Source organism: Rhinolophus sinicus, chromosome X, assembly GCF_036562045.2.
Source record: "Rhinolophus sinicus isolate RSC01 chromosome X, ASM3656204v1, whole genome shotgun sequence".
In the NCBI taxonomy this organism is placed as follows: Eukaryota; Metazoa; Chordata; class Mammalia; order Chiroptera; family Rhinolophidae; genus Rhinolophus; species Rhinolophus sinicus.
The window spans coordinates 113,895,316-113,923,034 of NC_133768.1; the positions used below are offsets into that span (position 1 = coordinate 113,895,316).

The 27,719-nt window shown below is 40.0% G+C and overlaps 1 protein-coding gene across 6 annotated transcripts in view; it reads right to left on the reverse strand.

Moving 5' to 3' along the window:
* Nucleotides 1–27,719, reverse strand: part of OPHN1 (oligophrenin 1) — a 304,832-nt gene that overhangs the window by 17,066 nt on the left and 260,047 nt on the right. For 5 of the 6 annotated variants that reach the window (XM_019753605.2, XM_019753604.2, XM_019753608.2 and 2 more), the window contains exons 20-21: nt 10,343–10,490; nt 2,786–3,091 (exon numbers count right to left, since the gene is read on the reverse strand). In XM_019753605.2, coding sequence (XP_019609164.2) covers nt 2,786–3,091; nt 10,343–10,490 — 454 coding nt within the window. The remainder of the gene's footprint in view (nt 1–2,785; nt 3,092–10,342; nt 10,491–27,719) is intronic. The other variant, XM_019753610.2, reaches the window with a different exon arrangement.

The window sequence follows — 27,719 nt, forward strand, 5'->3', positions numbered from 1 at the left end:
TCCAAGCTGTTTGCAGCTTTGGCTTCCTGGATACCTGTTCTGATGCCTGGGATCTATCACAGGACCAGCAGCCAAAATGGGGAGGAAGGGAGGAAGCAGGGGGTGGGGTGGGCAAGGTCAAAGTGGCAACTACACCAGCGGTTCGGCTGCTTCTCCACCAAGGCCAAAAGTACTAGCTCAGTTCTGCTTTCTGTAGCCAAGGCTGGAGGCATGGAGCCTTGGAAAAAGCTGCATCACACTAGCCTGCTGCTAACTAATTTAAGGCAGAAAGCAAAGCCAGGCAATGCTGTGGTGCAAATTTAGACAGTTTGGCTGACACTGGACAGTCAGATCACTACTTCCAATAACTAAAACCATTAGCTCAGAGCAGCTGCCACCAGCAGTCCGGGGCCGGATTGTGGAGGAAGGGGACGAGGGGAATGCCCCTGAGATTTAACTTTGCAGCAGAAGTTGGTGAGGGCAGAACTGCTAGGGACGGCTGAGTTACTGTGTGTGCTGAGCTGATAGGATCTGGCTGACCTCAAGGCTTGGCGACAGGCAAGACAAGCTTTACTGTGATGAATTTGTTGAGTGACCCAGCTCTTTACCACAGTGATGTGAAGGTCAATATACGACTTATAAATTGAAGCAGATGTCTACACAGAAGTCTGGCCTTACTTGGCTGCTTCCCAGAAGAGGCAAATCTTACAGAGGGGAAGAGCAGGGGGAGGAAATGAATAACATATTTTGAATATTGATTATATGTTACGTACTTTATTTGTTATTCATTTTGAACCCTAGCAATAGTTCTGTGGAGTGAGCTGTTTCTCTCATTTACAAACATGGGAACAAGGTGTGAAGAGGTTAAATAACTTACGGCTACTCACACAGATGCATCTGTGGGTCCAGCCAGAGAGCACACAGTTACTTAGTGAAAATCTTATGGGATCCTCACAGAAGAGCTTTTACTGAATTGTGCCCTGAGACAATGTCACCAACCCATATTGAAGTTGTTATATGCAATAACCCATGGGAGAAAATGCTTCTTAGAAGCATGTTCTGGCCTCAAAAACAGAAGAGTTAGGCATTACCTGAACAACTTTCTTGTTACCTTAAGAACTAGGAATTATATAACCATTGAGTTTGGGTGTTGTTGTTTTTTGTTTCGTTGTTTTTTTTTCTCTTTTCGTTTTCTCTAGAATTTTGGAGCCAAATGTTCCAGCCAGTGTGTAAGGCTTCACGGCAAACCTTTTGTGTATTAACACCATTCTTGCCATCGCCCTACTATCCTACCTTTTTCCCCCTCTTGGCTTCACTTTTTCTTACCCACACTCTAGAGGCTAAGGCAGAGGTCAGCAAACTTCTCCTGTAAAGTATCAGATAGTTAATATTTTGGGCTTTGCGGGCCATAGGTCTCTCTTGTCAGTCCTCAGTTGTGCTATTATCACGTGCAAGCAGCTCTAGGCTGTAATTTTGGCCTGTACATCAAGGGACAAGTGTGCGTCTGTGGACATGGACATTTGAATTTCATATGATTTTCACATGTTATGACATGTTACACCATTTCAGGCCACAGTTAGCTAAGCCTCAAGCAGGGAGGGACTTTGTTTGTCTCATTCACTCTAATATCCTCAACACCTACAATAGGCCGGGTATACAACAAGGACTCAATAAATGTTTGATTATGGAATATATTCTTTTTTACTGTTGTGAAGTTCTTATATACTTTTCTATATATTGAAGCGCCTTAAATCCTTTTTGGAACAGGACAGGATATAAAAGATAAATCATATTTTTAGAGTCATCTCGCTTGGAAGTAAAAGACACAGTGTCTAACCACTGTGCTGTACACCTACAACTAATATAAAATAATATTTAATGTCAGCTGTAACTGAACAAAATAATTTTAAAAAGTAAAGAGAATAAATAAATAGAAGAACCAGGTTCGGATCTAAAGCTTTGTGATACCTATCAAAGTCCACATTCGTTCCATTATAAATAATATAGACTCACATTCCCCCCAAAGTCCCTTGGATTTGCCCAATCTCCCTACATGAGTGTCCACATGGAGTAACCAATTAAATTTGCAGAAGTCAGCAACACCTTGAATTTGTAATTTACAAAGTCCAGACCTTTGCAGAAGTTGTGTCCCTTTGTCCCTATTTCTATTAAACTGAAAAGTGAGAATGAGAAAACCACAGTTCACAGTTTCAAAGCTTCCGATAAAGAGGTAAAGTGACAGGTCTGCCTTGGTGAAAATAACATAGGCTTTGGTGCCTCCCAGACTTGGTCCGTCTGAGAACACAGCTCTGCCAATTATAGCCTTTGGCAAGTCCCTTACCACGAGGAGCTTCAGGTTTCTAGTAGAAGAAAACAATAATAATACATTCTTCACAGTGAAGTTGTGAGGATCAAAAATAGTATGTCAACAGCTAGCACTGTGTCAGGCACATAGAAGGTACTTAATGAATGGCAACAGTAGCAATAATAATATTAATAAATATTATCATTATTAATTTACTGTATAAATAATGATTGCCTACTATGTGACAGTCAGGCATTGTTCTAAGCACCTGGGGTACAGTGGCAAATATAATAAAACAGGCCCCACATCCCTGCCCTTGTGGAGCTTACATTCTCCTGATTATTGTGAATGGTTTCTATGTTCTTGCCCACCATCCCCACATCAGTGGTAGTAAACTGCAACAGATTTCTACTTAAATATCTCCAACTGCAGAAAGATCTCAAGGTGCAAAGTAGTTTGGTTCAGTTCTTGTTCCCATAGGATCCCCAAGCAAGCACTTACCCTCCTTGTGGTGAACCAGGGGCCGAGGAGCTGGTCTCTTTATGTGGAAAGAGGGGACCTTGCTGGGTCCAGAGCCAGGCACAGGTCCATTGGTGGCCTTTGGTAGGGCCTTGGTCCCTGCATCCTGCAGCCGAGACACCAACTTCCCCACGTCCACCTCAAGGGAGGACTCCAACTTGCCATCTGAAACAGGCCTGTTTGGGGACTTTCTCCCAGGATCAGCTTCCCCACTCTTCTGAATAGGCAGTTTGGGGGCTTCGATACCACTGGCAATAGTACCATTGGGTGTTCGATGTTGGACTTCATCTAGTAAAAGTTGGTGCAAAGAGGGAGGATTAATGATAACCTTTATCACCTTGTCATTTTATACATGCATATGTGGTACTGAAAAATTGTACACATTTTCAAAGGAGCTATCGTGGATCAAATCAGCTATATCCCGCAAATCAGTCTCTGCCTACCTCAATTTATGTGGACTCACAGTTCTGCTTCTTACCTACTGTGGGATCTTAGGTAAATTCATAATCTCTCTGTACCTCGAATTTTCTCCACAGTGAAATGGGAATAACAGTACCTCCCTCTTGAGATTGTGGCGAGGATTATGTGGCATGGTATACTTATTTCAGGGCCTGGTACCTAAGAAACACTCAATAACTGTTAGTTATTATTTGTACTATTATGCTCCAAGAGTTTCCATGTGGGGAGGAAGGGCTAAGTCTTGCTGCAAAGACTTCCCCGCCCCACAGAGAGTTTTCTTCTCTTTAGGAACCTGTCACCAATCACTGCTGTCACCACCACAGGGGTCAGGGCCAAGGGGAGTGCCTCCACAGTTCCCCTACTCTGGTCCCAGGCAACATATATGGTCCTGCTTTTCATAACCCTAACACAACTGCCATCAGACTAGAGAACAAACAAACAAAAATTACCAAAGGCTTGCAAATAATAGTGGAGATGTAAACACAAGATCATGTGCTTCCAGGGCACATCTTGTGGCAGAGGCCATCTTTAAACCTCCAGCACTTCGACCATCTTAAAACGATGAAGTGAGCAGTGACACAGATTCCTTCTCCCACATGCTTTAGGCCCGACATCTGCTACAGGTTCCTATCTGAATGCTATCTTCTTCTGCTGGAGAGACCCTAGGAATTTCCATCCCTGCTCTCCTTTAGGGAGGCAATGGGTTAGCTGCCCTACAAGTTGGTAATAATGGTATCATTACCACCTCAGTACGGTCTCATAAAGATGTTACATACGCAATGGCAGAGAGGCCACCGCCTTCCACTTGGGAAGGGATCTTTGCCTGGCTAAGAGAAACGGGATGGGGTTATAGCACCAATGGAGATGCTGGAACTAGGCCCTTCTGTTGGGGTAACCATTTCCAGGTTCCAGGATATGTGGAATAATAATGATAAAATGGCCATGATAATAATAATGACAGTGATAAGGATAACACATACCATTATTTGAGTACTTTCTACATGCCAGGCCCTGTTCTAAACGCTTTACCTGGATTATCTCAGGTACTCTTCAAAACTACTGTATAATGGAATACTATTCGGCAGTAAGAAAAGATGATATAGGAACATTTGTGACAACATGGATGGATCTTGAGAGTGTAATGCTGAGCTAAATAAGTCAGACAGAAAAAGCAGAGAACCATGTGATTTCACTGATATGTGGTATATAAACCAAAAGCAACAAAAGAACAAGACAAACAAATGAGAAACAGAAACTCATAGACACAGACAATAGTTTAGTGGTTACCAGAGGGTAAGGGGGGTGGGGGGTGGGAGAAGAGGGTAAGGGGGATCAAATATATGGTGATGGAAGGAGAACTGACTCTGGGTGGTGAACATACAATGGGATTTATAGAAGATGTAATACAGAATCATACACCTGAAATCTATGTAATTTTACTAACAATTGTCACCCCAATAAATTTAATAAAATAAAATTTAAAAATAAATACATAAATAAATAAATAACAAACTACTGTATAAAGTAGTGAACTCTTGGTAGGCCCATTTTACAGATAAGGAAGCGAAGGCACTGAGGCTCAATGTTACAAAACTAGTGGGGCAGAACCAGTTTTCAAAGCTCGGAGTCTGTTTCCAGAGTCCACGCTCTTCCTGAAGAGAGCATTCATTGCTCCTGTCAGTTAATAATAAGAGTTCAGTATCATCCCCTTTTCCTAACCTGCCATCTGTTTCCAAAGGAAAACACACAGACCAGCTTCAGAAACTGCAGAGAACTGGGAGTGAATGCAGATCACAGAGGGAGGCCTCACAAATAGGCAAGGAGCCACTGGGGGCCTCTCTTCTATGTCGGGTGAGTGGTGGGCAGGAGCTTTGAGAGGTGGCACGCTAGTCCAGCAGCAGAAATAATCAACTGTTATAATACAAGTAGAATCATGAAAGTAAGCGCTATGAGGAGGAGAATACTAACTCTGTCTGGAGGGGCTGTATAAGCTCTTGTAAAACAGGCATCATTTGAGCTGGGCCTTGAAGAATTGCAAAAGGTGGAAAAGGGGGGAAAGGGAACTTTTAGCCCCATTTTACACATACCCTTATCTAAGTCATTGAAAACATACCTCCACACAAATATCTGTGCACAAACGTGCATAGCAGCATTACAGCCAAAACAGTGAAAATGATTCAAGTGTCTATCAACTGATAAATGGATAAGCTAAATGAAATGCATGCATATAACACAATATTATTCATCCATAGAAAAGAATGAAATACTTATACATGCTACATCATGGATGAACCTTGAAATCACTATGATAAGAAGCCAGCCACAAAAAGACCACATACTGTATGATTCCATTTATATGAGTGTCCAGAATAGGCAAATCCATAGACACAGAAAGTAGATTAGCGATTGCCAGGGGCTGGGAAAGTGGGGTACTAGGAAGTAAAGGGTTGTTTGTGGGTGATGAAGTGACTGGCCCAAGTCACTCAGCAAGCTTGTGGCCAAGATGAAATTGGACCTTAGGTCTACTAACACCCACTTCATTTATTTATCACACACTTATTGAAGACTCATGATATGCCAGGTACCGTGCTGGTACCAGGGATACAGAAAGAAAGAAAACAATTTCTGCTGGCAAAAAAAGATGATATTCTTTGGTGTATATTTGGGAATATTGTGAATAAATAAATAAATTTATCCTGTAAAAATGAGATTATAGAACAATAGAGTAGGCATTCAATGTTCCAATCCACTTTCTCCTAAATGCCAGGTCACCTCCTCTATGAAAGAGGTGAGCCCTTAAGCTGAGTAATTAGCTTTCTCTTCATTATTCTTTATATTCCCATTCATTTATTCTACAAGTATTTACTAAGCATATGTAATTTATAGGAATTGTTCTAAGTGACGGTGATAAAGTAGATCTTACATTCTAATGGGGTAGACAGATAATAAACACGTGCACAAATAGTAGCAAGTAATATGGGTAAAATAAGGCAGTGCCAAAGGATAGGAGGAGGAGAAAAAACTATTTTATCAGAGTACTCAGAAAGGGTCTCTCGGAAGAGATGGCATTTAGAAGAGATCTGATGGAAGGAGTGAGGCTTGCAAAGTTCTGGGGAAGAATGTTCAGGGCCCAGAGAACAGCCAATGTAAAGGCCCTAGGTAAATTTGACCCATATAAGGAACAGCAAAACCAATGGGATTAGAGCAGAGAGAACAAAGGGGACAGACGGTGAAGCTCAGAAATGATGTCAGAGAGGCAACGGAGGATCATACAAGGCAGGATGAAGCGGGAATTTTCTTCTAACAGGAAGAGAAGTCACTGAAAATTTGGAGCAGGGGGAATGGCATGATCTGATTTACACTTTTAAAAGAATGTATCTCTTGAATGGCTGCTGTGGAGAACAGTTTACAGTCAGGCAGGATGTCAGGACACTAGTTTGGAAGGTACTGGAGCCACCAGGTAAGAGGTGATGCTGGCTCAACCAGGAAGGCAGGAGTGGGGATTAGTAGGGTTTAGCACACGATGTCCACGTAGAGGTTAACAGCAAATTGCTGATGGATTGGATGTTCAGTAAGAGGGAGAGAGTAATCCAGGGCGATTCCAAAGTTCTTGACCTCAGCAACTGGGTGACTGCTACTGCCAATTACTTACACAGGGGAGACCAGAGTAAGAGCACATTGAGGAAAAATAAGGAGTCAAGAGTTGTGTTTTGTACATTTTAAATTGGAGATGCCCATGAGTATCCAAGGGTAGAGCTGTTGAGCAGCAAGTTTGAGATGGAAATAGAGGGGCGATAACCGTCCTAGATATATAAATTTGGAAATCATCCTCACGGTTAAAAGATACTTGAAGCTGTGAGATTTAATGAGAACACACAAGAACTATAGAGAAGTGGACTGAGAAAGAAACTCTGGGACCTTCTAACATGTAGAAGTTGGGAAGAGAACAAAAACCAGAAGACACTGAGATGGAATGTCTAGTGAAGTAGGCGAGTTTAGTGTCCTGAAAGCCAAGTGAATAAAGGGTTTTGAGAAGGAGTTAATCAACTGTGTCAAATGCTGCTCATGAGCTGAGTCTGATGAGAATAGTGGGGTGGTCATTTGGTTTGTTCCCGTGAAACTCGTTGGTAACCTTGACAAAACTGGTCTCAGTAGAGTACTGGGGAAAGAGGCCCATTTAGAATGAGTGCAGTCCCCCTACTAAGCAATTATTCCACTGAATGGCGTTTCTTTGTTCACACATCTATCTCTCCATTTAGCGTATATACTCCTTAAGGGCAGAGACTGTGTCTTAGTTCTACCTAGCACCTAGCACTGAACCTGACAGATTGCAGTTATTCAACCCACATGAGCTGATTTTCTCCCCAGATATATTGAGATGTAATTGACAGATAAAATTGTATATGTTTAAGGTGTACAATGTGATGTTTTGATATATGGATATATTGTCAAATGATTACCACAATCAAACTAATTCACATATCCATCACCTCATGTTACCGATTTTTTTATGTAGTAAGGACATTTCAGACATACTCTTTTCGCAAATCTCAAGCACATGATGCAGCATTATTAACCATAGTCACGATGCTATACCTTACTCTCCAGAACTTATTCATCCTGCGTAACTGAACTTTTGTACCTTCTGATCAACACCTCCTCATTCCCCTCCCTGAAGTCCCTGGAAATCACCATTTTACTCTCTGCTTCTAAAGAGTTTGACTTTTTTAGATTCTACATATAAGTTGGAATCATAATATCATTCTATTGCTATCTATATCTCCCTTCACTTCTGTTAATATTTGCTTTACATACTTACATGCTCAGACATTGGGTGCATACATATTTACAATGGTTATATCCTCTTGACAAATGATATAATTATCATTACATAATTACCTTTCTGCCTCTTGTGACACTTTTTGTCATAAAGTCTATTTTGTCTGATATAACTATAGCCACTCTTGTTCTCTTTTGGTTACCCTTTGCATGGACACATTTTCTATTCCTTCACTTTTAGCCTATGTGTGTCCTTACAGCTAAAGTGAGTCTTTTGAAGATAGCATATAGTTGAATCTCATTTTTTATCCATTCATCCACTCTAGGTCTTTTTTCTTTTTTTTAATTAAATTTATTGGGGTGACAATTGTTAGTAAAATTACATAGATTTCAGGTGTACAATTCTGTATTACATCATCTATAAATCCCATTGTGTGTTCACCACCCAGAGTCAGTTCTCCTTCCATCACCATATATTCGACACTCTAGGTCTTTTGATTGAAAAATTTGATCCATTTTCATTGAAAGTAATTATTGGTAAGAACTTACTATTGCCATTTTGTTAATTGTTTCTGACTCTTTTGTATTTCCTTTCTTCCACTCTGGCTGTCTTTCTTTATGATTAGAAATTTTTTTTTGTTTTGGTAATACTATACTTTGATTTCTTTCTCTTTTGTGTATCTGCTACAGGTATTGATTGCAGTCGTGAGTATCATGAAATTCACTTAAAACATCTTATAGTTATAGCACTCTGTTTTAAGCTGATAACAAAATAACTAACCAAATACAAAACATTTTAACTTCTCCTTCCCCTACATTTTGTTTTTGACATCATAATTTATCTTTTTAAATTGTGTATCCATTAACAAATTATTGTAGTTATAATTATTTTTAATACTTTTGTATTTTAACATTTACACTAGAGTTAAAAGTGATTCACACACCACTATTACAGTATTAAGGTATTCTGAATTGGACTATATATTTATCTTCACCAATGAGTTTTATAGTTTCATGGGTTTTCATGTTGTTAGTTAGTGTCTATTTGTTTCAACTTGAATAACCTCTTTCAGCTGTTTCTTGTAAACCACGTCTAATGGTGATGAACTCCTCAGCATTTTTGTTTGTCTGGACAAGTTTCCTCTCACCTTTGGTGGTGTCATATTTTTCTAATTATCCTGATCCTTGAAGTCTTGTGTTGGTGTTTGCCTATTTGAAGACATAGGCAAATATTCTAGTCTCTGCAGACTGGCTTTGGCAAGGAAAGCCCTTTACCATTGAGCACAACCAGAGATTCTGGGTGGGGGCCAGTTGGCAGGTTCCACAGGCAGGCTTGCTGCTGGAGTCTTTGGGTTAGCTCGTTCAATGCCTGGGTCCGCAGGGGGAAAAGCCTGCAGCCTGGATCTGCTGTGGTGAGCTTGGGGCCAGGGGGCTGGCCTGGCACTGGGATAGGCCTTGAGGTTGGGTCCACAGGGGCACAGCCTGGAGGCGGGGTCTGCATCCTGGAGATTAGGGCTATGGTGGGTGGCCTGGAGTCTGGGGTCACAGGCCTGGCTTAGCACTGTGTTGAGCCAAGAGGCTGGGTCTGCAGAGGCAGGCCTGGAGCCTGGGTCAATGAGGAATGGGTTGGTGCTGAGGTTCACTGGGGTAGGCCTGGTGCTTGGGTACAAGGTGAAGTTGGGTGCTCACTTCACTCTCCTCCCCTCATGTGGAGGATAATTACCTTAGAACTTCACTGTGAGTTTGGGGGAGGGGTGGCATGGGTAATATGAAAATGCTCTTCCTACTACCTGCAATGCACCTTTTATTATTTTTGTGTTCTACCCAGGTGGCGTAATCTCTCAGCTGGCTACCATAGCTCTCATGAAGGTATTTTTATGCATGGATGGTTTTTCAAACTGATGTTACTGTGAGGGGACATGCTCTGGAAATTATTATTCAGCCATCTTGCTGCCATCACTCCACCATGTTAACTGGATTTGAATTTAAAATTGCAGAACATTCAGAAAGCACATTGCTCACCCATTGCAACATATTGAAGTACAAACCTAAGAACATCCTAGATTTTCCACTGGCCTCCTAAAAGATCATGGTAGCTGGCATTTCAGGTTTCTCACTGTCCTATCCACTGCCAAAAGATTTCCTTACTCTCTGGGCACAAAATTTAAAAACCTTGCTTTGCCTGGCCCAGCACTCAAAAAACTTCTACCTTTACATGGAGAAAACCAGCCACACCTCCTCTTCTGCCCTTTTCATGTCTAATCACCATTAAGAAGCTAAAAGGTAAACATCAGTACTGACCTTGACTTTCATCCACGGAAGAAGTGTAGAAAACTGTCCTTTCCCGCAGCAAGCGCTTTGAAATTGTGATTGGTTTGTGCCGCCTTGCTGTCACTCGAGGTGGAGGCACTGGGGGTGCCGCACTTTCCTCAGGTGGACCTGAATAGATCTTTAAAGGGAGAATATTTCCAGGAAACAATTAGAAAGATCAAGTTTCTGTCTCCCTAATGCTAACTATGATTTGCTACCCAACACATTACATCTAGAGTCTGCCATAGTGATTCTAATAGGACTAAAGGAATTGGGAGAATTTTCGTGATCACTCTAGCTGCCAGCAAGTATTTAGAAACCTCCTACCATGTTTGAGGCACAGGACCTGACACTTCTCAAGGTGGAGAAAAGAATACAGACAAAAACTGCAACATCAGTACTGGATTTTCCACTTACTGCCTGGGAAATCTCAGGTAAGTTACCTCCCATCTCTGAGACTCACCTTCCTCATCTATAACACGGGGAGAGGACCACCTACCTCACAGGGTGTGGTAAGAATCAAGTGAAAAGGGTAGTCAAGGTACACTGTATGGTTGGGGTATTTCTGGAAGGATACCAAAGAAACTGGTTACATTGTTTACCTTACGACAGGAGTAATGAGTGGCTGAGGAAAGGATGAAGGTAAACTTAATTTTCATCCCCATATCATTTTGATCTCTTAAAATTTCATACCATGGATATTATTTTAAAAAGGGAGGGGTAAAAACAAAGTGCCTTGGAAGATATAAAATGTGCTGGATTAATGAGACAGCAGCTGTGATTCGAATTTTCATGTACGCTCTCACAAGTCCTTGATGATCTTCCTGTCCCTGGAGAGAACGACCTCTTGGCCAGAGTGCATACACTTTGGGAGGACACATATTAGTGGTGACAGAGGAAGGGGACCCTTGTCCAGTACAATAATGAAATCAACCCCCATGATTAGTGCAAAGTGAAATGTCAGAGCCCAACATTCTATCAGACAAGAGTCAACATAGGCTGCATAGTCACAGGACTTACATGATTGGGGACACAAGGCAAGCCTGTGTAAAAGCTCGACAATGACAGAGAACAATGCAAGAACAATCACAAGGCAGCACATGGCTCAGTGTCTCATGGCAGAGGAAAGAGATAATATGACATAGCAGCAAGCAGAAGAGCTTCGGGGCCATAGAATTTTAGGTCATATTTCTGGTTCCACCACCATTAGTGACCATATTATAAATAGGTATCGTATTATAAATTTTGTGAGCATTTGCTTCGGCACTGTAGTAGTTGTTACAAATATCCCCTGTAACTCACCAAACACATCAGGGCCTTTGCACTGAGTGTTTCATCTACTTGGAGCGCTGTGCCTCCAAATATCCATATAGCTTGCTCTCTCAGTTCCACAACGATTATGATCAAATATACTCCTTGCAATGAGTCCTTCCAGGTGAATGTGTCTGAAACTTTGACATGCTTCCCTCTACCCAGGGCTTCCCACCCCCATTTCCTGTTTCAGATTTGTTCTTCTTAGCATTCCTTATCACTTCATAACATAGTATATGGTACTTATTTATTTTGTTGTTGTCTGTCTCCCCACTCATTTGTAAGCTATATGGAAGTTTATCATCATGTTCACTGCTCCATCTCTAGGAACTAGAAGAGTGACTGGAATTGCTGGGCCGAAAGATAAACACATTTAAAATTCTTATATGAAAGGCCAAAGTGTCACCTGAAAATAACATAATAGCTATTTCCATTTCCAGCTAAGATAGATTAACATCTTCAACCTGAAACAATAAAAAAAATCTATAAAAATTACATGTAGCACTGGTTTTCAAAGCATTTGAAATTTGGCAATGAAGGACAGTGATCCACAAGAGACTGGAAAAACAAATGAGATGAGCTCCCATGACTGCCCCAGCTTACAGCCTGGAGAGATTCTGCAGGACATAACGTAGGGAGAACTCAGGGGGAGCCCAGCAGTCTCCCTAAGTTGAAGATACTGAGTGGCAAGTATGGGGAGGGCAAAGTAAGAGTTTTAAGGGTAGAGTACCAAAGAGAAGAGAGCTGCACAGAGAGCTGAGCTAAAGTCTTAAAGAGGACTTTTGATCAACACATATGTGTGAGTCAAGAACATGACAGAATTAGAGGGAACAATTACCTAAGACCACAGAGTCTCTGGAAGAGTTCCTGTTCTCACTAGTCGCAGTGGAAAACAAAATAATTCATAGGACACTGGGTAGAATACACAGACAAGCTTTGCTTCATTAGTAAAGAAAAAACAACCCTAAACTAAACATTACTTTTTTTTCTGCCTAACGAAGACTTTAAAAAAATACTTGAAAGCATCGGGCTGTTTTCTAGTAACTTAACTGAATCCCAGAAAAAAGCTCAAGAATGTTACTTATCAGAATACAAAAATGGCCAACATCCAAGAAGGTAAAATTAACAATATCTTGCATTCAATAAAATAATTACCAGAAATAACTTACATATAGTCCTTTCCAATTTTGATGTATTTTATTTCTTTTTCTTGCCTAATTACTCTGGCTAGGAATTCAGTACTATGTTGAATTGGAGTGGTGAGACTGAGCACTCTTCTATTGTTCCTGATCTTAGTGAGAAAGTTGTCCATCTTTGACCATTGAGTATGATGATAGCTGTGGGCTTGTCATATATCTCTTCAATACTTACTATTAGATTTATTTTTTATCACAAAAGGATGTTGAATTTTGGAAAATGCAATTTCTGCATCTAGTGAGATGATCATATGAGTTTTATTTTTAATTCTATTAAGGTGGTGTATGACATTTATTGATTTGCATATGTTGAACCACTCTTGCATCCTAGGGCTAAATCCCACTTGATCATGGTGTATGATTCTTTTACTGTGCTGTTGAATTTGGTGTGCTAGTATTTTATTGAGAAAATTTCCATCTACATTCAACAGATATATTGGCCTATAGAATTTTGTTGTTGTTGTTTTGTTTTTGTAAGTCCTTTGTCATCAGGGTAATGTTGGCCTCATAAAATTAGTTTGAGAGTATTCCCCCCCTTTTCAATGTTTGAGAAGGATTGGCATTAATTTTTCTTTCAATGTTTGGTAGAATTTACTGATGAAACCATCTGGTCCTGCGCTTTTCCTTGTTGGGAGATTTCTGATTGTTGATTCAATCTCCTCACTATTAGTCATTATAAATCTATGAGGCTTACATAAACAAAAATAGAGATACAATAGTATATTTAAAGCTGATAAATTATCTTTAATCACATACGAAACATCTACCATTTTACACCTCCCACAATATTTTATGTTTTTGTTGTCATAATATACCTTTTTATTTTGTGTATCCATTAACAAATTATTGCAGCAAAAATATTACTTTTGCCTTTTAACCTTTATATTAGCCACTTTATATTAACACAGCACCATATTACAGTATTAGAGTATTCTGAATTTGACAATGCTTACCTTTACCAATAGGTTTTATACAGAGGGTGCCGAAAACATATATACACATTTTAGATAACATCTCTTAAAATGTATATACATTTTTTGGCACACTCAGCATTTCCTTACATTTTCATATTACTTATTAGTGTCCTTTTATTTCAGCTTGAAGAATTCCTTTCACTATTGTAAGGGAGGGCTAGTGTTGATGAACTCCCTCAGCTTTTATTTGTGTGGTCAAGTCTCTCGCCTTCATTTCTGAATGATGATTTGCTGGGTGAGTTGTTCTTGGTTGGCAGTATTTTTCTTGGTTGGCAGTATTTCATTCAACTCTCTCCTATTGAGAAGTATTTCTCAATACTTCTGAGAAATATTCTGATAGCCGTATAAAAGGTTCCTTTATATATGCATTTTTTTTCTCTCTTGCTGCCTTTAAAATTTTCCGTCTTTAATTTTAGACTGTTTCATTATAATGTGTCTTGGAGATTATTCGGGATTGAAATTTGGAAGAATTTGATAGCTTTACAAATCTTTCCCCAAATGTGAAAAGTTCTGAGCCATTATTTCTTTAAGTAAGTTTTCCCTCATTCTTCTCCTTATGGGACTTCTGGGACTCCAACAACGCATAGCTTGTGTCTTTGAATGGATCCCATAATTCACATAGACTATCTTCACCTTTTTTCGTTCATGTTTTTCCTCAGCTGCAAAATGAGGATAATGATACTATCTATCTCATAAGGTTGTCATGACTGAATGAGAAAATATATGTAAAGAGCCTGGTCTAGAACACATTAAGTGCTCAATAAATGGTAACTATTCTATTACCAACCCTAACAAAGACTTAAACCCATGTTTCCTTAGAGGGAGAGGGGAGATGGAAGAAGAGGGCGAAGGCAATGAGGGAGGGAAGGAGGTTAATATTGGAGCAATAAGGGGTGAAGTGGCTGTGTTATGCAAATCAGGGATTATAGAGTTCATACTTGATGGCTCTTCAAGGTCTCTTCTGGATTAAATGATTTTATTCTAGTTACACAAATTTTTCACTTCTCATTGACAAAACTTTCTTTAGAGCCTGCTCTTTTTCAAGGAGCTACCCAGGCTCCAAGATGGATGTGGGCTCACTAATATCTAGGGTTTGTAATGAGAGCTGCCAATTCCATTTAGAAAGGGTGCTGTCTACAGGTCCTGCCTCCTCCAAGTAGACTGAAACATTGGTTGGGAGCCTTTTGAGACCAGATCTGGCAATCAGGGCTCAGAGAAGATGTTCAGTAGGCTTAAAATCACTCTCTCTTCTCTAAATGAGTAAAGTCTAGAAAAAGAGAGAGGACAATTCCTGTTGGATGTCCTCACTAAAATAAAAACATAGCCTGGATAACCCTAGAGTCAACATGGATTGCAACACCCTCCCTAAAGTTGGCCTACAGATGTACACCTCGGAGCCAAGCTTTAATGTGGAAATATTGGCAATTTCTGTTATAGGAAGAATCCACTTACCTCTCTATTCTGTGGGCCCTCCAAAGGCCTCACTTCACATCTCTTTTAAATAATGAGCTTTAACCTATGTGTTACTGGTATCCCTTTGAGAAAAATTAAGTAGATGACCCTCCTTGCTCATTCAACCCTATCCACTTTGGCTTCTTTTCTGTTCAACATGCCAAGCACACTTTTGCCTCAGGGATTCTGCACTCCCTTTCACTATTCTTGGACCTGCTGCTGTTCCCCAAGATATCTACCATGGCTTTATTCAGTTGTCTGCCTAAATATCATTAACACCTTCTTCTATACGTAACAATCCCTTACCTTGTTTTATTTTTCTTCAGAGCAGTTATCACCTGACAAATACATATAATTGTTTATCATCTGCTTCTCTCCAGTAGAATATAGGATCCATGAAACAAGGGTCTCTGTTTTGTTTATAGGTGTATCCCCAGTACCTAGAACTTTGCCTTGTGTGTAATAAAAGTTTTGTAAGTATTTATTAAATTAATGGATATCATTAGTTCTGTGAAAACAGGACTACAAATTACAGATATAACTAATGGGCTTGGGAAGGAAAACCTGGGGGAAAGTCTATAGTTTCTCTTTAAGAGAGGAGAAAGGAGAGATGATAGGCCCATGATCTCTGGACTGACTTTTTACAGCCCGATTTTAATGAGGCAAAACTTTCAGAGATGAAAAGGGAGTTAAGAAAGACCCAAGAAAAGAGACTCAGCCTTTTCTACTTAATTCCCTATTGACTTCTTGAGTATTCATGAATAGAGTTATTCTAAACATGTTCTGAGAAATTAGTAACAATACACCCTTAGAAGATAAAAGAAACAAATCCTACAGGAATGGGAGACTCACCATGTGTGGGACTTTCTTATAGGGAAGGATGGGGTCAAATACCACATGGAATAGGACACAAAAGCAGCTCATCTACATCTCACGCAATCATTGTAAAGTGGAAGAGATGGCAGTGAAGGGGATGGCATAAATGGTGGTACCAGCTGCTGAAGATTGACTGAAAACACAGCTTTGGTGGAACAAGCTTTTTCCAAGTTCAAGCCATGGGTCAGAGCTGTTTTTAATAGTGAGCTCCTTCCCAACGAGTGTTTATTATGTGTCAGTCATAGTTTTAAGTGCTTTACATACATTGACTCATTTCCCGATTGTTCACAAATTCCTTTCTCTGAACTTCCAAAGAGAGTTTGGGACTAAAGGACATGGCTGATCAACCAGTACATTCCCTAAATTTCACCACAGGATAACACCCTCTAGCTACCTTTTTCATAGGATTAAAAGAAGAGAAAATAATTGGAAAAATAAATGAAAAGTTGCAGAAAATATCATTAAAACTTAACAGGGTGTAAACCCTCATTTCGCTTCCTCTGGACATTGGAGTGGATCTTTTACAGCTGAAAAGCCAAGAAGGAATTCTTAACTCATGGATAGACTAGGGCAAGTCACTGCAAAGATTAGAGACGGGTTCTGAGGCCAAAGGGTTGGCTAGGAATAAGGAGTGTGCATTGTCCAAGGTCACCTGATAGTAAGTGGCAGGGCTACGATATAAACTCAGATAGGTCTAACTTCAAGGTTAACACTCTTTCCATTATATAACAGAGAAAGAAACATTTGAGGCTTAAAATAATTTCTTGGATGAAAACAGTATCAGGCAAAACTTATTTTCCCAACCTTCAAATCTCCAGAAAGAAGACAGACTGATTTGGTTTTTTGCAGATGGATGCAGACCAAACACTTAGGCGTTTGTGGTCTTTGATAGTGACTTTCAGAAAAATCCCAGAGGGTATACAGAGGAGTCGGGCACAGCAGTGCTATTTGCTTTCTGGGCACGTGGTTGGCACTGAGTGAGTGTTAGCTGAGGTGAATTTTCAAGTCCTGGTCTAAGAGGACACAATACAGAGGAAAACGACTGCACTCTGCTGGGCCTCGGCCTCTGCCTGGGGCTGTCCTCGGGAGTCCAATTCCTGGGAATTCTTTCTCTGAAGGCTCCTGAGGACTGAAGTTGGATGATCACATTTGCTGAGCTTTGAGGCACAGCGGAGAAGTATCACCTTCACAGGGAGGAGGGTCCTGAACTGCTCACCTGAGCTGAGTCACAAATATTAACACCCTTCTGGTTTCTCCTCTGTCAGGTCTTCAGGTGTGAAAAGGAGAAGAGATTTAACAGAAGACAATCATTGCTCAGTCGCCAAAAGCCATGCTATCCACACTTAGTCTCACTCTTGCAAATTCTGGCAGAGCCAAGCAACTCTCCAGCTTCTCCCCAGATGCTGCTTTGGGGCTGCAGATATCACATTGTACAAAAAGCATCTTGCCTGTCTATAAATCAAAGCTACAAGACGTGGTCCTGATGAATCCCAGATTTCCACTGAGTCCCCATTTATGCTCTGGCTGAGGCTGGGCTGCGCGTTCTGGGGTCTGGTTCTATTAGCAAAAACTACGTTCTGAACTTCATTAGAAACAAAAGCGGTGATGAAGTCAAAAATAAGGAGCTCTTAGCATTTGGCAGAGACCATTTTGGACATCAAGTGTGTCACCAAGTTTTCTTAGAGTATGCACAGAACATTGAAAATGTCATGTCTGTTGTTACCAAGAGCCAACTTCTTTTTTCTTTTAAGAGGGCTGTAACCAGGTTTGTCTTTGGTCTCTGCAACAGTCTTTAAGGCCCTTCAAGATATAGCATTCTAGAACGCTATCTACTCTACCCATACATTATACTTTAGTAAAACTGATGCCCAGGGAGGGGAAGTGATTTATCCAAGGCTCCAAAGCCAGTAGGTGCTAGAACTGAGACCACAACCGAAGAATTCTAATCCCCAGTCTAGGGTGTGCTATCCCCTTAAAACTCAGTAGCTCCTAAAGGAAACAGTTTTATATGCCCACTGACTATGTCTAATAGGTCTCTAATCTATGCTCTGTGTGTTGATCCATTCCCTTGGGCAGTTGCCTTAGGGAGAGAATGCTGGGGGAGAGAAAGAATAAAGGCAGATCCTGCTAAGGACACCTCCATCCATTTGGCATGGATTATGTGTTTTCTACTAGGAATGGCATGGCAGATTTCAAGTGGAGTTTTCCTTTGAGACCAGGGAAGTGAAGAGTGTCTGTATCATTTCACAACCATAAATTAACAATGGTCCAAGACTTCTAAGAAAAGCCCCTTTGACACAACAGATACCAAGATAAAAGGATTATGGAAGAACTCCATCACTAAAATAATCTGTCAGTATAGTAAATGGGTGGTAATACAGGACATGGGGAGGGATTAAAATTTGGTGGGCAATACTATGTACAAAGTACCTGACATTTATCTCACTGAATGTTCCCAAAAACTGAGGAAGGTAGGTCTAATTATTAGCCCCATTTGTTAAATGAGGGGTGAAAGGCTCAGGGTGGTAGACTGGCTGGCTAAAGACCACCCACCTAGAAAAGGATAGAGCTGGGATTCAATCTCAGGGCCACTGTCTGGTTCCAAAGCTATTTTTCCATTCTTTACATAATATTATCACCTCTAGGGATATTTGGAAAGCCTACAGAGGTGGCCTGGGCATTTCAAGGTCATTTTAAGAAGTCTAAGTCCTAAAGAGCAGCAGTGACCCAGCCATCATTCCCAAAATCTCAGAGCAAAGAAAAAGACCCCCAGGCTCAATGCATGCCCAGTGATTCCTGGTTTCTGAATCCCCGGACCAAGGAACTTTGATTTGCTTCAAGTCTGGCCATCAAAGTATACTCATCCGGCCCTAGTCTTTCTGCATTATCCAGACTCTGATAGTCAGACTTGACACTCAGATCATTCAAAGGAGAATAGCAAAGGCAAAAGTATATGTATGATGTGAGAAAATCACTGGCCAATGGAAGAAATGGACTATATGATCTTGGAGATCTTTTTAAATTCTCAAAAATCTGATTCTATATTTTCTCTCTCTCTGTCTCCCCCCTTCCTTACACACACACACACACACACACACACACACACACACACACACACTAGAAGCCTCCAAAAATAGAATAAAAACAGATATTGAATTGCGATAGTCCATAACAAATTTAATCTCCTCTAGGCCTCAGTTTACCCCAAAGTAAAATTAGGGATCGCCTCATAGAAGTTGGGAGCATTCAGTGAGATGTTGACTGTCAAATGTGTAGCATAGTGCATGACACATAGCAAGCTCTCAATAAACGCTAACTATCGTTTTTGCTGTTCTAATTATTATCCCAGTACCAGTTGGAGAGAGAAAAAGGAAGCAGTGGGAATTTCTACGTTTTGCTGAATCTTGAGGATAATTCTTAGGGTGACAAGAATCAAAAGGTTGACTCATGGTGAATGTTCCAGTTCTTTGACCGTTGGAAGGTGAACCCTAGATCACAGGTGCTGCCTACACTTATCACACTACGTCATCAGCCTTGGGGATGCTTATTCATTTCAAACGGGTCCTGCTTTCACTTCAAAGCTAAGAGAACTAAACTTTTGGAAAATGTATGAAGATCTTCTTGAGTTAGACAGAACTGAAAACTTGAAGCTATGTTTTCAAAGATTCACTATGACTAATGAACACATCTGAAATCTCTCAACCTTAATAGTTCTCCACTCAAAGGCACTTTTTCTTCAGGTTACATTTTGCTCTTAATATTCACTACTTAAATATATTTTTTCCTGAAGATGCATTTGAAAATGCCTGCCAAATCCCCAGCTGACTATATATCAGAATCTGAAAATGTCCTCACATGCGCAGGCTAATAAATATGTTCTTTTTAGTAACTTTTAGCTTAACTTTATCATTTCAGAAATTAAAGTCCACGAAGTAGAGATCTAGCTTAGTTGATTCTCATTCATTCATTCATTCATTCATTCTCTCTCTCTCTCTCTCTCTCTCTCTCTCTCTCTCTCTCTCTCTCTCTCTCTCTCCCCCCCTTTACTCCTTCCTTCCCTCCATGTGTGTATACTTATATGTATTTATGCAGACAGATACATACAGATATATTTTAAAATATGTAAAATATAAATCTGTAAAGTATAAATAAATATGTACTTATGTTTTTAAATATCTACCTACCTACCTATCATTCCAAAAAGCAGCAGAGGGAAACATTTATTTATTCTCATGCTGCTCTCTGGTTGCAGAACAAAAATTCACATAAGCCACATTTCAGAGGGAAAGGAGGAACAGACCAGGACTAGCAGGGACTGTTTCCTCTGAGTTGCTAGACTGTGTATCTGAAAAACACATAAATCAGAGTTGTTCCTTAAAAGGACTCTTGTTTGCCTCCCCAAATCCATTACATGGCTACGATGTTGGGTTTTTCCTGGACTAGGTCCCATTTGGCCATTTGGGAACATAGGCAGCATCTGAGTTCCCACAAACTCCACACTGAGAACAACCCAGCTTTCTCTGGCCAATTTACAGCAAGAGCTGCCCTCAACCATCTACGTCTGCAGTAAAGACTGTACCATTCAGTTTCCTCAACCATGGCTTCTCAGCATACAGCTTCACAGATAAGAATAAAAGCCATTTTCATATACACGGATAATAGATTTTCTAATTATCTGGAAAATAATTATTCTCCCAGAAAACTATACTTAAGGCAGTAAAGCAAGATCCCATGGGATTAAGAAGCAGCTTCCCACTCAGTAAAAGAGAAAGACTGGCAATGAGGAAGGAACTCAAGGGAGGTTAGAAGAGCTAAGTCAACAAGAGTGATGCAAAGACAACAACTGACTGTTGTCTTTAACATGCAGGTAAAACAGGTTCCTATTCCCTGAGGTGCAGGCTTAACCAGACAGACCTAGATTTAAGTCTTGGCTTTGCCACGTACCACACTCAGTGCCTGTTTCCAAATTTAAAAAAAAAAAAAGGAAATAATAATATCCATTGGTCAGAGTTACCGTGTTTCCCCAAAAATAAGACCTAGCCAGACAATCAGCTGTAATGCGTGTTTTGGAGCAAAAATTAATATAAGACCCAGTCTTATTTTAATATAAGACCGGGTATAATATAATTATAATATAATATAATGTAATACTGGGTCTTATATTAATTTTTGCTCCAAAAGACACACTAGAGCTGATGGTCCAGCTACGTCTTATTTTCGGGGAAACATGGTAGACTAAGGACTAAATGAGATCAAAGTACATCGCCCTATACTGGGCACACAGCCTGATTCCATGTCCCTTGCAACAATCTAAAGCTAAAGAGAGTTCCTAGCTGTCATTAATGATCTCCGCAGTAGTAAAGGACGAAAAGGGCCCAAGCTGAGCTGTGCAACTAGGAGGATGAGTTTGCGAAGCACACGTGAGACAACTGGCAAGTCTCTGGGGCTGGTACCTGAGTTCTTTCATAAACTAGTTAGGAAACTGTGGGGGTAGGCGGGTGGGTGGGCTAAAGTGCCAAAGAGTAGAGGAGGGGGGACAGAGTTGGAGAGATGCAAATCTGTTACCACTACTGTGCTATGTGAAAAGGGACTTCATGTCACATGAAGAGCCTGGACTAGAACGTCTTCAAGTTCACTTTCCAGTTCCAATGTTCAAATCAATCGAGCCTGTATTTTGTCCCCTCCAGTGAAATAACTCACTGTCGTCAAAACTAATTGCTAAGAACTGCCTTCAGAGCTGACATCTCTCTTCCCCTGTTATTCTTGAAGGTTCCCCACCCCCTAAAAAAAGTTCAGAAAACAAAAGTGAACTTTCCTCTGTCAGTCCAAATTGCCTGTGTCTCCGGGTAGCATAGCAGGTACATACTCTCAGTGAGATGGGAAGAGAGAGAATTTAAGAATGACTGACATTGTTTTAGGGATCAGTATAGCGGCAGATCTTCCTCCATCACTTACCTACCTACCAACTTAGAAAATAAATAATTTAGAGAAGATGCTTCAAATTGTTTTTAAAAATTCTTTTAAAAAGGCTCAGAAGTGGACTCCTTGAAGTATCAATTCTTCTGACGCATTTAAACTTTATTTACAGACCTTGGATGTTCTTCAAAGAGAGGCTGAAAGGGGGGATGATGGAGAAACTTAAAACCAATGTGTTTAAGCCTTTTTCTATTAAAGAGCAAGTATAAATGGAAAAAAACACATTACTAAAATTATAATATCTGTCAACTGAGAAATCATATCCATTAACCGAATAACTTGGCAGGAACATATAATCCCTGATGCTCGTAGAACAGCACCACTCTCATATATATTACATCTTTTAATCCTCACAACCATCCCATGAGGTTACACCTACAGAAGGTCCAGAATTTCTAGAACATATCATTTTGCTCTTTTTCAAAAGAGGCAATCTGATAGACGTACAATATAAACGGGGTTTCATTTCATATCACCATATAAGATTTGCGTATGAATAAATTCATAAATCAGGAAAGATCCTTGGTTCATGCCTGTGTTCAGAAAACATGGTCAGAGTACATCTCTGGTATCACACAAAGGTCACAACTTTAATTATTTAACACATATTACTGTTATTTACACAAGGGTCTGACAACTTCACTCAAAAGCTGGTCACTGGTTAGTAGAAATAATCTATTGGAACATGGGGTTAACAGATAATCAGTACTTTAATTGCTCTCCAAATCACCCCACAGAATACGAGTTGGATATCCTAGCCAAAAGTGTAGCAAAGCCGCATATTTATGGACTCAGAAGGGACTGAGGTCATTCATTCATTCATTGAAAAATGAATTTTCTGGTAAAATTGAAGTTGACATGTCCCCTAAAAATCGTATAGAATACCAACCCCCAAATCCCCTATTTTGTTAGATTAATGATGAGAGACTAATCATGCTGGTGTCACTCTTGTATCTACTTGCAAATTAATTAGAACATTTAAAATGCAATGAGCTTCCATGGCTCCTTACTGCCTTCAGGATAAAAACCAAACTACTTCGTCAGGTATACAAGATGCATGATCTGACCCTCAAATGCTAAGGTTAGAAGAATATCCTCAATGCAAATCACAGTCCGTGTGAATGACCCTTCTGCGATTCATGCCCCAAAGTTCTTTGGCCTTCTCATGACCAATGACCTTTAATCTCTACTTCAGTCACCCTTTTTCATGAAGATAACAAAGATCTTGAAGTGGTATCCTATAGATCTGAACAACCTGGTTCCAAGTCTGAGCTCCAGTACGTACTCTGTGACCCTGGTCAAGTCACAACTACTCTGTGCCTTGGATTTTTCCTATGTGAAATTAGGTGTAAATGTCCTAATACCTGTGAAATGCTTCAAACAGCACTAGACATGTAGGAAGGGCTTTCTAAGTATCAGCTAATACTTGCCCTATTCCTGGTCTTTGACACTGAGGCCTTTATTCCCTTGATTCTTCCACTTTTTCTCAGTCTATCAATTCCCTCACTTCCTTCCCATCCTTTTCAGTTTGGTCTAAAATAGTGGATAATTAACAACTACCAACACCCTCAGTATTTTTGGTCCCTGTTCATCTTCTGCAATTCCCTAAAAACACCGATGCTGAAAGCAGCACATAATCAGTCTTTTCTAACTCTAGGCATCAGCTTTTGAGCAGTCTTGGGAGGGGGGGTTTGATGTCCCACCAGAGATGGTACCACTTTAGATTTACAGTGCCTTTTTTAGATTCATGGTGCTTTATTTTTTATTATTAGATTTACAGTGTTTTAGATTTACAGCATTTTCCTTTAATAAGAACCCGTTAACATGTCCTTCGCCAGCTCTGTCTCCATTCCCTTCGTGGACTGTTCCAAACCTTCTCTTACTCTCCTAATGCCTCCAGCCCTACACCCATTTACCCTTAGTCTCAGCGGATAAGATGAATTTACATTCTACTTGAGAAAATAGACTGTAGCAATCATTATCCTCCTCATTTTCACAGCCACTGCCTCCTCATGTCTCCAGCTTGCAAACTCATATGCGTCTATTCCGGTTTTGCCCTCCTCCTTCCAAAAAAGGTCAGCCAAAGCCAGGCCTCCCTCCGATAATCTGGAGGCCATCTGCTCAGAGCTCCTCAGGGACCTCGCACCATCAGTTATCCTCTGTCTCACTTGGGTCGTCAATCTCTTCCCCCACACCAGCTCTAATCCCCCTGCTTTATAAACAGGCACAAGTTTCCCAGTTTCTGGAGTCAATGTCTCTCTAGCCACTGCCTCTGATTTTTCTTTCACTTTGCAACCAAGCTATTTGATTCCTATTAAATATCTTAAATAATGTATTATGAAATATTTCAGATAAATAAAAGATGAAAAATATAACAAAAAATCCTGTGCAACACCACTTGCTTTAGGATCAAAATCCTTCTTCAATTGGACCCCTTTACCCACAGAGGTAACTACTCTCCTGAAGTGGAGTTTTCAGTGACTGAAGAATCAGTGGGTGCACAAAAGTAACAGGCGCACATTCAAATGTCAACCCCAAAAAACAATCTGCCACCCCCATGTCTCCATTGAAATGGACGGCTGTATGGACTAAAATGTGTCCCTCCAAAATTCCTCTTTTTAAGATTTTTCCCCTAATGTGACTATATTTGGAGATAGTGCCTTTAAAAGGTAATTAGGGTTACATGAAGTCATAAGGGTGGAGTCTAACCCAATATGACTTGTGTCTTTACAAGATGACAAAGAATCACAAGAGAAGCACACGCACAGAGGAAAGACTACATGAAGGCACAAGGAAAGAGGCCTCGGGAGAAACCAACCCTGTTTGACTAGCACCTTGGCTTTGAAGCTCCAGCCTCAGAGCTGTGAGAAAATACCCGTCTAATGGTTAAGCTACCCAGTATGGGGTATTTGGTTACTGCAGCCCTCGCAGGCTATATATAACAACCAAAAAAAAAACCATGTATGAAAAGGTACCCAATCTCATTCACAATTTTAAAAATTTATTTGAAAACAATGAAATATAATCACTCACTTACCAGCTGGATAACATTAAAACATTTGGTAACACTCAAGTTTACTGAGGATGTGAGGAAATAGGCCAAATACTGATGGTACCAGTATGCAACAACAAAACTTTTTTTTTAACTTTTTACTTTGAAATGATTTTAGACTTACAGGAAAAGTGCAAAACAGTTCAGTGTTTCTGCCTAACTTTCATCCAGATTCCCACAATGTTATCATCTTATAACCGTAGTGCAACTATCAAAACCAGGCAATGATCATGGACACAATCGTATTACCTAATCTATAGATTTTGGTTCAATTTTTTCCGTTTTCACATTAATGCCCCCCCCTTTTTAATTTATTTTTCAAATTTATTGGGGTGACAATTGTTAGTAAAATTACATAGATTTCAGGTGTACAATTCTGTATTAATGCCCCCCTTTTTATGGTCTAGGGTGCAATTCGGGATCCCACACGGCATAAATTGTCATGTCAGCTAGTGTCCTCCAGTCTGTGACAGTTCCTCAGTATTTCTTTGTCTTTCAGGACACAACACTTTTAAAGAGTACTGATACTTTTCAAAATAATGATACCTTTCAAAATAATGGTACCCATTATGTCCATGTGCTAGTCCCCAGAACCTGTTATTATGTTACCGTACATGGCAAAAGAGACTTTGCAGATATGATTAAGGTAAGAATTTTGAGATGGGAAGATTATCTTGAATTATCTGGGTGGGTCCAATATAATCACAAGGGCCTTTATAAGAGGGAGGCAGGAGGTTTCAGAGAAATAAGGCGATGTGATGACAGAAGCAAAGCTGAGGGGGAGAGAGAGAGAGAAGGGGAGAGAGTGTGAAAGAGGTGGGGATGGAGAGAGGGGGAGAGATTGATTGAAAGGTGGTATACTTTGGAGGAAGGGGCCATAAACCAAGGAATGCAGGAGGCTTCTAGAAGCTGGAAATGGCTAGGCAGGAGAGATGCAGCACTGCCAACCAATTCTATACATCTGACCTCCAGGACTGTTAGGATAATACATTGGTTTTAAATCACAAAGTTGGTGTTAATTTGTTATAGTAACAATAGGAAATTAATATAAATTTTTGTACCTGGAAGTGCTGTGCTGTTGTAAGAAAACCTTAAAAATTGTGGAAAAACTTTAAGAAATATTGTAGAAGTGAGCAGGTGCTGGAAGAATTTGGGGGAGCATGGTAGAAACAGTCTAGACTGCTTGAACAAACTGTTCGTAGAAATGTGGATATCAATGATTCTGTTAGTGAGGGCTCAGAAAAAAGTGAGGATCATGGTAGAGAAAACATATATTGTCTTGTATTACAGTAAAATAAGACCAGGTCTTATATTAATTTTTGCTCCAAAAGACGCATTAGAGCTGAGTGTCCGGTTAGGTCTTATTTTCGGGGAAGCACGGTAGTTTTCATTATTTGTATTATATTTAGTTATTTATTTAATCCTAGAATGTAAGTACATTAGTTTCAGGATTGCTAACCCATACTCCAGTGAGCAATAAATTTACCAAGTACAGTGCAGTGTTTGTGTACAGTTCCTTTTTGTCTTCTGTCTTAAAATATACAGTAAAAATACTGTTCCCCAGAATTACTTTTCTTAGTTCTTTTCTTCCCATCCTCTTTATTATACCTACGTTACTCATTTGTAATATAATGGAAAAAATATCTACTGAAAGGGTTGTTTCTCTCTCATTGCTACAACTTCATCGCCATGTTCCCATTCTTACCAACCTATACCCACGAAACCCCTAGAGGTAGACAATAATCAAGTTCTGGTTTACTCATCCTGTTAATCCTTTGCACAATGAGCAGATGCATTTCTATTTTGTTACATCCCCCTCTTTCTTACATGAAGGGTAGTATGATAGATATACTTTTGCACTCTGCTGCTTTAAGAGTATATAATGGAAATCATTCCACACAAATACGTAGAGATCTTCATTTGGCTTTTGCTATTTTTATAATGTATTTTATTAAACCCAGTATGGTCAAGATAGTATCATTCCCACTTGCAATCCATATGAAAATTTTGATTTGGTTTACATTTTCTAACTTTTCATTTTGAAATAATTATAGATTCACGGGACATTGTAAAGACAGTACAGACAGGTTGCACGTACCTCTCACCCAATTTCCCCCAAAAGGGGACATCTTTCATAACTATAGTACAATATCAAAAGTAGGAAATTAACACTGGTACAGTGTGTGTGTGTAGATTGATATAACCACCACCACAGTCAAGATGCTATCCTATCATCTCAAAGATGTCCCTCATGCTACGCCTTTATACTCACACCCACCACCCCCATCATCACGAAACACTGGCAGCCACTAATCAGTTTTCCTATCTCTATAATTTTGCCATTTTGAGAATGCTATACAAATGGAATTATACAGTATGTAACCTTTGAGATAGGCTTTTTCACTCAGTATAACGCCCTTGACGTCCTTCCAAGTTGTTGTTTATATCAATAATTCATCCTTTTTTTTATTGCTGAGTAGTAATCCAGGGTATGAATTACTGCAGTTTGTTTAACCATTCACCCAATGAAG